At 36.9% G+C, this 12,500-nt stretch overlaps 1 protein-coding gene across 2 annotated transcripts in view; it reads right to left on the reverse strand.

The window, feature by feature from the left end:
• The window catches only part of LOC114590553 (coiled-coil domain-containing protein 183-like), a 22,509-nt gene that overhangs the window by 3,480 nt on the left and 6,529 nt on the right, over positions 1–12,500 (reverse strand). The window contains exons 5-11 of one of the 2 annotated variants that reach the window (XM_077922928.1): positions 11,540–11,644; positions 9,516–9,638; positions 6,330–6,461; positions 6,194–6,245; positions 3,618–3,718; positions 1,698–1,858; positions 1,451–1,616 (exon numbers count right to left, since the gene is read on the reverse strand). In XM_077922928.1, coding sequence (XP_077779054.1) covers positions 1,451–1,616; positions 1,698–1,858; positions 3,618–3,718; positions 6,194–6,245; positions 6,330–6,461; positions 9,516–9,638; positions 11,540–11,644 — 840 coding nt within the window. Of the gene's footprint in view, positions 1–1,450; positions 1,617–1,697; positions 1,859–3,617; positions 3,719–6,193; positions 6,249–6,329; positions 6,462–9,515; positions 9,639–11,539; positions 11,645–12,500 lie in introns of both variants that reach the window. The other variant, XM_077922927.1, reaches the window with a different exon arrangement.

Below are 12,500 nucleotides of genomic sequence, written 5' to 3' on the forward strand. Positions count from 1 at the left end.
GTTCTGGGAACTATAGTATGGCGCACTGGGAACTATAGTATGGCGCACTGGGAACTATAGTATGGCTCACTGGGAAACATTGTTCTGGGAACTATAGTATGGCGCACTGCGAAGTATAGTATGGCACACCGGGAACTATAGTATGAGGTACTGGGAACTATAGTATGCAAGCTATAGTATGGCGCTCTGGGAATTATAGTATGTAAACTATAGTATGGCTCACTGGGAAATATAGTTCTGGGAACTATAGTATGGCGCACTAAGAACTATAGTATGTAAGCTATAGTATGGCGCTCTGGTAATTATAGTATGACTCACTGGGAACTATAGTATGTCCCACTGGGATCTATAGTATGCGCACTGTGAACTATGGTATGGCTCACTGGGAAACATAGCTCTGGGAACTATAGTATGGCACACTGCGGACTATAGTACGGCGCACTGGGAACTATAGTATGGCACACTGGGAACTATAGTATGGCGACTGGGAGCTATAGCATGGGGTACTGGGAATTATAGTACGGCTCCGTATGACTCACTGGGAACTATAGTATCCATCCCTGGGAACTATAGTATGACTCACTGGGAAATATAGTTCTGGGAACTATAGTATGGCGCTCTGGGAATTATAGTATGTAAACTATGGTATGGCCACTGGGAACCATAGTATGGAGTACTGGGAATTATAGTATGGCTCATTGGGAACTATAGTATGACTCACTGGGAACTATAGTATGACGCTCTGGGAACTATAGTATGCAAGCTATAGTATGGCGCTCTGGCAATTATAGTATGGCTCCTTGGAAACTAGTATGACTCACTGGGAACTATAGTATGCGCACTGTGAACCATGGTATGGCTCAGTGGGAACTATAGTATGTCCAACTGGGAACTATAGTATGTCCCACTGGGAACTATAGTATGGAGCACTGGGAACTATAGTATAGAGCACTGGGAACCACAGTATGATATACTGGGAACTATAGTACGGTGCATTGGAAACTATAGTATGTCCCACTGGGAATTATAGTATGGCTCACTGGGAACTATAGTATGGCCACTGGGAACTATAGTATGGCTCACTGGGAACTATAGTATGGAGCACTGGGAATTATAGTATGGCTCATTGGGAACCATAGTATAACGCACTGGGAACTATAGTATGCAAGCTATAATATGGCGCTCTGGGAATTATAGTAAGTATAGTATGGCACTCTGGGAATTATAGTATGTATAGTATGGCGCTCTGGGAATTATAGTATGTAAACTATAGTATGCCTCACTGGGAACTATAGTATGGGAACTATAGTATAGCCAACTGGAAACTATAGTATGCCTCACCTGGAACTATAGTAGACACTGGGAACTATAGTATGTCCCACTGGGAACTATAGTACGGCTCACCGGGCGCGCCGGCGCCCACCCCTTTTGGGAACCGTCGTTTCCCTACCTGCCCGGCCACCTGGACGCCGCACAGCCGCACCGCCAGGTTGTTGACCCCGTTCTCGAAGCGCAGCAGCAGCTCCTGGCTCTGGGAAACGTAGCGCCGCGCCTCCTCCAGGCGCCGGCTCTCCTCCTCCAAGGCGGCGCCCAGTTCCTCCGCCAGCTTCTGCGAGCTGCGGGGGGGAGAAGCGCCCGGTTTGTATTCGGCGGACCTATGGAACTCCCTGCCACTGGAAGGGACTCGAACCCGGTACCTGAGGGCGCCCGGCGCCCGGTGGAACTTGAGCTCGGCCCGTTCCAGTTCCAAAGCCCGGAGGCGGGCCTGGGATTCCCGCCGGCGCCGCTCGGACTCGGCGATCTGCTGGCGCAGGTCCTCCTCCGACTTGCGCTGCGCCAGGAAGCGGCCGGCGATGTCCTGGGGGGGGGGAGAAATCGGGTATTGATTATTGATTATTGATTATTGGTTATTGATGGGTCGACGGCCCCGAAGCCATTATTATTATTATTATTATTATTATTATTATTATTATTAGCAACCATTTATTATTTATTATTTATTATTTATTATTTATTATTTATTATTTATTATTTATTATTTATTATTTATTATTTATTATTTAAATATTTATTTTATTATTTATTTTATTATTTATTATTATTTATTTATTATTCATCTTATTCTGGTTATTTATTATTATTTGTAGCCAATTCCTAGGGCAATATTTCTTATTTTTATTCGTATTCTTTCTTGTCGTCGATGTTGCGATTTATTTGCAACCAATTATTAGGGGTTTTATTTATTGTTTATTATTAATGATTTATTACGCTAATTAATTTTCATTCTTCTTCTTTACTATTATTTGCAATCAATTATTAGGGTATTTATTATTATTATTATTATTATTATTATTATTATTATTAGGGTATTTATTATTATTATTATTATTATTATTATTATTATTATTATTATTATTATATTATTATTATTATTATTATTATTATTATTATTATTATTATTATTATTATATTATTATTATTATTATTATTATTATTATTATTATTATTATTATTATTATTATTCTTATTATTATTCCCATTATTTCTTCTTCTTTAATATTGTTCTTTATTCTTTATTCTGCATTATTTTTCTTCTTTATTATTATTTCTTCTTATTCTTATTCTTTATTATTATTATGCTATTTATTTATTTATTCTTCTTATTCTTTCATTATTTAGTATTCATTATTTACTATTATCGGTAATAATGATAAATAATGAAAGAATAATTCATTATTTACTATTATTCATAATAAATAATAATAATAATAAATAACGATAATTCATTATTTATTATTATTGATAATCATAATAAATAAGGAAAGAATAATTCATGATTTACCATTAATCCTAATAATAATAATAACTAACGATAACTCATTATTTATTATTCTCAATAATAATAATAAATAAGGAAAGAATAATTCATGATTTCTTATTAACCCTAATAAATAATAATAATAAACAACGATAATTCATTATTTATTTTTATCAATAATAATAAATAAGGAAAATAATTCATGATTTACTATTATTAATCATAATTAATAATAATAATAATAATAATAATAATAATAATAATAATAATAATAATAAATAACGATAATTCATTATTTATTATTATCGATAATAATAATAAATAAGGAAAGAATAATTCATTATTTACTATTAATCATAATAAATAATAATAATAAACAATGATAATTCATTACAGTATTTATTATTATTGATAATCATAATAAATAATGAAAGAAGAATTCATGATTTCTTATTAACCCTAATAAATAATGATAATAACTAATGATAATTCATTATTATTATCGATAAAAAAATAATTCATGATTTACCATTAACCCTAATAAATAATAATAATAAATAATGATAATTCATTCTTTATTATTATCGATAATCATAATAAATAAGGAAAGAAGAATTCATTTTTTCTTATTATTAATCATAATAAATAATAATAATAACTAACAATAATTCATTCTTTATTATTATTATCGATCATAATAGTAATACATTATTAGTATTATTATTACTATTATTACTATTATTATTATGATCGATCGCCCCCCCCAAGCTTTCCCACCAGGCGCCGCGAACTACAATACCCAGAGGTGGGAGCACTGGACGGCCGCCTTGATCTTCTCCACTTCGCTCATCACCAGGCTTTGGTACTCAAGCTGCGCCTTGGATCCCTCCAGCCGGGCGCCTGGTTCGAGAGAGAGGAAGAGGTGACCGGGCGTCGCGCGCGCTACAACTCCCAAGTCGGACTCCCGCGCGCTACAACTCCCAAGCGGGTCGCTTACCATAAGGGAAGGAGAGAGGGGGACCGGGCGCCGCGCGCTACAACTCCCAGGAGGGGACTGGGCGCCGCGCGCTACAACTCCCAAGCGCAACCGCGCGCTACAACTCCCAAGCGGGTCGCTTACCATAAGGGAAGGAGAGAGGGGGACCGGGCGCCGCACGCTATAACTCTCAGGTGACTGGGCGGCGCGCTACAACTCCCAGGAGGTGACCGGGTGCCGCGCTACAACTCCCAAGCCGGACTCCTGCGCGCTACAACTCCCAAGCGGCGCCCCTTGCTCCCCTCTCATCCCCCATAAGGGAGGGGAAGTCCATGTCATTGTTGGCCAAGAGGGGGTGACTGGGCGCCGTGCGCTACAACTCCCAGGAGCTGACCGGACGCCATGCGCTACAACTCCCAAGTCGGACTCCAGCGCGCTACAACTCCCAAGCAGGACGGCGGCCCTGGCTTCCCTCCCATAAGGTAAGGAGAGAGGGGGACCGGGCGCCGGGCGCTGCAACTCCCAGGAGGAGACCGGGCGCCGCGTGCTACAACTCCCAAGCGGCGCCCCTTGCTCACCTCTCATCCCCCATAAGGGACGGGAAGTCCATGCCAAGGCGGCCCAGAGTGACCGGGCGCCGCGCGCTACAACTCCAAAATCGCGCACTACAACTCCCAGGAGGTGACCGGGCGCCGCGCGCTACAACTCCCAGGAGGTGACTGGGCGCCACGCTACAACTCCCAAGCCGGACTCCTGCGCGCTACAACTCCCAAGCGGCGCCCCTTGCTCCCCTCTCATCCCCCATAAGGGAGGGGAAGTCCATGTCATTGTTGGCCAAGAGGGGGTGACTGGGCGCCGTGCGCTACAACTCCCAGGAGCTGACCAGGTGCCGTGCGCTACAACTCCCAAGCGGGTCGCTTACCATAAGGTAAGGAGAGAGGGGGACCAGGCGCCACACGCTGCAACTCCCAGGAGGTGACCGGGCGTCGCGCGCTACAACTCCCAAGTCGGACTCCCGCGCGCTACAACTCCCAAACGGCGCCCCTTGCTCACCTCTCATCCCCTTAGCGGCCCATAAGGGAGGGGAAGTCCATGTCAAGGCGGCCCAGAGGGCTTGACTGGGCGTCGCGCGCTACAACTCCCAGTAGCTGACCGGGCGCCGCGCGCTACAACTCCCCCACGCTACAACTCCTCCCTTACTCACCTCTCATCCCCTTAGCGGCCCATAAGGGAGGGGAACTCCATGTCAAGGCGGCCCAGAGGGGGTGACTGGGCGCCGCGCGCTACAACTCCCATGAGCTGACCGGGCGCCGCGCGCTACAACTCCCAAGTCAGACTCCCGCGCGCTGCAACTCCCAAGCGGCGCCCCTTGCTCACCTCTCATCCCCTTAGCGGCCCATAAGGGAGGGGAAGTCCATGTCAAGGCGGCCCAGAGGGGGGGACTGGGCGCCGCGCGCTACAACTCCCAGGAGCTGACCTGGCGCCGCGCGCTACAACTCCCAAGTCAGACTCCCGCGCACTACAACTCCCAAGCGGCGCCCCTTGCTCCCCTCTCATCCCCTTAGCGGCCCCTAAGGGAGGGGAAGTCCATGCCAAGGCGGCCCAGAGTGACTGGGCGCCGCGCGCCACAACTCCCAGGCGCTGACCGGGCGCCGCGCGCTCCAACTCCCAGGCGCGGCGCTCCGCCATCCCCAGCCTCTACCTCTCCTCCCCATCACGGAGGGGGAGCCAAGGCAGCCTTGTTGGCGGAGACCGGGCGCCGCGCGCTACGACTCCCGCGCCACGCGCTACAACTCCCAGGCGCCGCGCCTCCTTACCTCTCACCCCCTCGCGGCCCATCAGGGAAGGGAAGTCAAGGCAGCCTTGTTGGCGGAGACTAGGCGCTGCGCGCTACAACTCCCAGGAGGTGACCGGGCGCCACGCGCTACAACTCCCAAGCCGGCCTCCCGTGCGCTACAACTCCCAGGTGGTGACCGGGCACCGCACGCTAAAACTCCCAAGCCGCATGCTGCAACTCCCAGGAGCTGACCCGGCGCCACACGCTACAACTCCCAGGAGCTGACCAGGTGCTGCACGCTACAACTCCCAGGAACTGACCGGGTGCCGCGTGCTACAACTCCCAGGAACTGACCGGGCGCCGCACGCTACAACTCCCAGGAGCTGACCGGGCACCGCGCGCTACAACTCCCAGGATGTGACCGGGCGCCGCGCGCTACAACTCCCAGGAACTGACCGGGTGCCCCGCGCTACAACTCCCAGGAACTGACCGGGCGCCGCACGCTACAACTCCCAGGAGCTGACCAGGCGCCGCGCGCTACAACTCCCAGGAGCTGACCGGGCGCCGCACGCTACAACTCCCAAGTCGGACCCCGCGCGCTACGACTCCCAGGCGCCCTTACCTCTCACCCCCTCGCGGCCCATCAGGGAAGGGAAGTCCATGTCCCGCCGGCCCTGCTGTGGGGAGGAGAGCGCAGTGGTTAGAGCCGGCGCCGCGCGCTGCGTTTCCCGGCGCTACGTTTCCCGGCGCCGCCTCACCAGGGTCCGGCGGTGCCGCTCGCCGGCCTCCTTGGCGCGGATCCTCTCGATCTGCTTCTTCTGGGCGCCCAGGGCGTTGTCCCGGTACTTCTTCTCGGCCACCAGCTCCGTCTCGGCGTGCAGCATGTCGGCCTATTGATCGTTAATGATTATTCATCGATAATATTGGTAATTAATAATGATTGGTTAAGAAGAAGAATGGTGAATTATTCTTGGCTGTCCTTTGGGATTAGTATATTCAGTATTGAGATATGAGAATAGGACCGTGTGCAGCATGTCGGCCTGCCAATTAATGATTATTAATTAATAATATTAATGATTAATTAATAATCATTGATTAATAATAATGATGAATTTCTTATTCGCTGTCCTTTAAGTATCCTTCCGGATTATTAAGAATATGTAAGAATAGGACGGTGTGCAGCATGTCGGCCTGCCAATTAATGATTATTAATTAATAATATTAATGATTAATTAATAATCATTGATTAATAATAATGATGAATTTCTTATTCGCTGTCCTTTAAGTATCCTTCAGGATTATTAAGAATATGTAAGAATAGGACGGTGTGCAGCATGTCGGCCTGCCAATTAATGATTATTAATTAATAATATTAATGATTAATTAATAATCATTGATTAATAATAATAATGAATTTCTTATTCGCTGTCCTTTAAGTATCCTTCTTTAAGTATGTAAGAATAGGACGGTGTGCAGCATGTCGGCCTGTTCATTCATAATTATTACTTAATAATATTGATGATTAATGATTATTAATTAATAATATTGATCGTTCATAACGATTGGTTAATAAGAATGATGGATTACTGTTCGCTGTCCTTTAGGGGTCCTTCAGTATTAGTAATGATGTAAGAAGAGAATAGGATAGGATAGATGTCGGCCTGTCAATCAATCATTCTTGATTAATAATATTGATCATTAATAATGATGGATTAATAAGAATAATAATGAATTTATTATTGGCTGTCCTTTAAGGATCCTTCGGGATTAGTATATTCAGTATTCAGATATGAAAATAGGACAGTGTGCAGCATGTCGGCCTGTTAATTCATAATTATTGATTAATAATATTGATAATTAATAATGATTGGTTAATAATAAGAATTCGCTGTCTTTCAAGGATCCATCAGTATTAGTTATGAGAGGATAGGTTAGGATAGATGTCGGCCTGTTAATCAATAACATTGATCATTAATTCATAATTATTAAGGAATAGTATTGATCATTAATAATTATTAATGAATAATATTGATCATTAATCATGATGGATTAATAAGAATAAGAATGAATTTATTATTGGCTGTCTTTTAAGGATCCTTCAGGATTAGTAATGATGTAAGAATAGGGCGGCGTGAAGCATGTCGGCCTGATGGTATTGATCGTGAAGGGTTATTTATTGATAATATTGGTAATTAATAATGGTGGGTTAATAATAATGATGAATTTAGTATTCGCTGTCCTTTAAGGATCCTTCAGGATTAGTATATTCAGTATTCAGATATGAGAATAGGACGGTGTGCAGCATGTCGGCCTGTTAACCAATGGTTATTAATTAGTAATATTGATCATTAATCATGATTGATAATAATAATCATTAATCATGATTGATTAATAATAATAATGGATCATTATGCGCTGTCTTTCAAGGATCCTTCAGTATTAGTAATAGGACGGTGTGCAGCATGTCAGCCTGTTAATCAATAATTATTAATTAATAGTATTGATCATTAATAATTATTAATAATAATCATTAATAATGATGGATTAATAAGAATAATGAAGTTATTATTCGCTGTCCTTTAAGGATCCTTCAGTATTAGTAATGATATAAGAATAGGACGGCGTGCACCATTAATAAGAGTGATCATTAATTCATAATTATTAATAATATTGATAATTAATAATGATTGGTTAATAATAAGAATGAATTATTATTCGCTGTCCTTTAAGGATCCTTCAGTATTAGTAATGATGTAAGAAGAGGAGAGGATTGGATAGATGTCGGCCTGTTCATTAATAGTATTGATCATTAATAATTATTAATGAATAATATTGACAATTAATAATGATTGGATAATAATAAGAATAATGAATTCTTATTTGCTGTCTTTCAAGGATCCTTCAGGATTATTAATGCTATAAGAAGAGGATAGGATAGGATAGATGTCGGCCTGTTAATTAATAATATCAATTATTAATTATTAATGAATAATATTGATAATTAATAATGGATTATTATTCGCTGTCCTTTAAGGATCCTTCGGGATTATTAATGCTATAAGAAGAGGATAGGACAGGATAGAGGTCGGCCTGTTCATGAATAATATTGATCATTAATTCATAATTATTAATGAATAATATTGATAATTAATAATTATTAATTAATAAGCATGATGAATTATTATTCGCTGTCCTTTAGGGATCCTTCGGGATTATTAATGCTATAAGAAGAGGATAGGACAGGATAGAGTTCGGCCTGTTAATTAATAATATCAATTATTAATTAATAATTATTAATGAATAATATTGATAATTAATAATGGATTATTATTCGCTGTCCTTTAAGGATCCTTCGGGATTATTAATGCTATGAGAAGAGGATAGGACAGGATAGAGGTCGGCCTGTTAATTAATAATATTGATCATTAATTCATAATTATTAATGAATAATATCGATAATTAATAATTATTAATTAATAAGAATGATGAATTATTATTCGCTGTCCTTTAGGGATCCTTCGGGATTATTAATGCTATGAGAAGAGGATAGGACAGGATAGAGTTCGGCCTGTTAATTAATAATATCAATTATTAATTAATAATTATTAATGAATAATATTGATAATTAATAATGGATTATTATTCGCTGTCCTTTAGGGATCCTTCGGGATTATTAATGCTATGAGAAGAGGATAGGACAGGATAGAGGTCGGCCTGTTCATGAATAATATTGATCATTAATTCATAATGAATTAATGAATAATAATAATGGTTAATGAATTCTCATTCGCTGTCCTTTAAGGGTCCTTCACTGTTAGTAATGATGGGAGAATCGGAGGGTGTGCAGCATGTCGGCCTGTTAGTTCATCACATCGATCATTCATAGTTATTAATTAATAATATTGATAATTAATTAATTATTATTATTATTATTAGTCCCTCACCTGGGCGGCCTCCATGGCTTCGGTCGTGTCGAGGGTCATGAGGCGCACGCCTTGCAGCTCCACCTGGTAGACTTCCACCCGCCTCTGCAGGTCGTCCAGGACGACGGGAAGGTGGGCCAATTCCTGGGGAAATATTAATAATAATATTAATAATATTGATAATATTGATAATATTAATAATAATAATAATAATAATAATAATAATAATAATAATAATAAATCAGACGACTTGATTTGCAACAGCAAGAAAATGAAATGCGCCAGAAATACATGATGCTAATAATAATAATAATAATATAGATTTATAATAATAACTAGATAAATAGATGATATTAATAATGATAATAATAATAATAATAATAATAATAATAATAATAATAATAATAATAAATCAGAAGACTTGATTTGCAACAGCAAGAAAATGAAATGCGCCAGAAATACATGATGCTAATAATAATAATAATAATATAGATTTATAATAATAACTAGATAAATAGATGATATTAATAATAATAATAATAATAATAATAATAATAATAATAATAAATCAGACGACTTGATTTGCATCAGCAAGAAAATGAAATGCGCCAGAAATACATGATGCTAATAATAATAATAATAATAATAATAATATAGATTTATAATAATAACTAGATAAATAGATGATGTTAATAATGATGATGATAATAATAATAATAATAATAATAATAATAATAATAAATCAGACGACTTGATTTGCATCAGCAAGAAAATGAAATGCGCCAGAAATACATGATGCTAATAATAATAATAATAATATAGATTTATAATAATAACTAGATAAATAGATGATATTAATAATGATGATAATAATAATAATAATAATAATAATAATAATAATAATAATAAATCGGAAGACTTGATTTGCAACAGCAAGAAAATGAAATGCGCTAGAAATACATGATGCTAATAATAATAATAATAATAATAATAATAATAATAATAAAGATTTATAATAATAACTAGATAAATAGATGATATTAATAATGATGATGATGATGATAATAATAATAATAATAATAATAATAATAATAATAATAATAATAATAATAAATCAGAAGGCTTGATTTGCATCAGCCTGTAGGCCTAGCAAGAAAATGAAATGCATGATAATAATAATAATAATAATAATAATAATAATAATAAATCAGACGACTTGATTTGCAACAGCAAGAAAATGAAATGCGCCAGAAATACATGATGCTAATAATAATAATAATAATATAGATTTATAATAATAACTAGATAAATAGATGATATTAATAATGATAATAATAATAATAATAATAATAATAATAATAATAATAATAATAATAATAAATCAGAAGACTTGATTTGCATCAGCCTCTAGCCCTAGGAAGAAAATAAAATGCGCCAGAAAAAGATGATGCTAATAATAATTCTAATATAGATTTATAATAATAATAAATAGATAAATAGATTATAATAATAATGTAGTAATAATAATTAATAATAATAATATAGATTTATAGTGATAAATAGATAAATAGATGATGATAATAATGATAATGATAATAATAATATAGATTTATAATAATAAATAGATAAATAGATGGTGATAATAATGATAATAATAATAATAATATAGATTTATAATAATAAATAGATAAATAAATAATAATAATAATAATAATAATAATAATAATAATAATAAATCAGAAGACTTGATTTGCATCAGCCTCTAGCCCTAGCAATAAAATAAAAGGCACTGTATATTGATTCATTCATAATAATAATAATAATAATAATAATAATAATAATGGGGTACAAATCCTAATAATAATAATAATAATAATAATAATAATAATAATAATAATAATAATAATAATGGGGTACAAATCCTAATAATAATAATAATAATAATAATAATAATAATAATAATAATAATAATGGGGTACAAATCCTAATAATAATAATAATAATAATAATAATAATAATAATAATAATAATAAAAAGCAATATACGTCTCTCAGCACGTCCAGCATCTTCCGGTACAACATGTTGGCGTGTTCGGCCGTCGCGATTCGCACCCGGGTCTTCTCCACGCTGTTCTCCAGCCGGCGGATCTCCTGTATTATTATTATTATTATTATTATTATTATTATTATTATTATTATACATTATTCCAGAAATAATATATACATTAATAAATCTATATATTTTCAATTCATAATAAATAATAATAAAGTATAAATAATAATAAATTGACATATTATATAACATATTACTGTATTAATACATTCTTCCAGAAATAATATATACATTAATAAATGGATATATTATAAATTAATACTAAATGATAATATAAATAATAATAAATGGATAGATTATATCATATATTACTAATGTATTATTAATATATTGTTCCAGAATGAATACATTTATATATCATAAATCCATAATAAATAATAATAAAATATATATTACAATTTACTATATAGTATTATTATTTATTATCCACCATTATTATATAACAATGACGTACTCTATTATTATTTATTGATTATGGGTTATCCCCTCACCCTCACCTGGGCCTCAGCTGTTGTTATTATTATTATTATTATTATTATTCATTATTATTAATATTAATTATTATTATTAGTAGTAGTAGTAGTAGTAGTATTAATTATCAATTATTGATCACCCCCTCACCCTCAGCTGGGCCTCAGCTGTTGGTATTATTATTATTATTATTAATCATTATTATTAATATTAATTATTATTAGTAGTAGTAGTAGTAGTAGTAGTATTAATTATCAATTATTGATCACCCCCTCACCCTCAGCTGGGCCTCAGCTGTTGTTATTTATTATTATTATTATTATTATTATTATTATTATTATTATTATTATTAATTATTATTAGTATTAGTATTATTAATTATCGATTATTGATCACCCCCTCACCCTCAGCCGGGCCTCAGCT

This window comes from Podarcis muralis, chromosome W (genome assembly GCF_964188315.1).
Source record: "Podarcis muralis chromosome W, rPodMur119.hap1.1, whole genome shotgun sequence".
Taxonomy (NCBI): Eukaryota; Metazoa; Chordata; class Lepidosauria; order Squamata; family Lacertidae; genus Podarcis; species Podarcis muralis.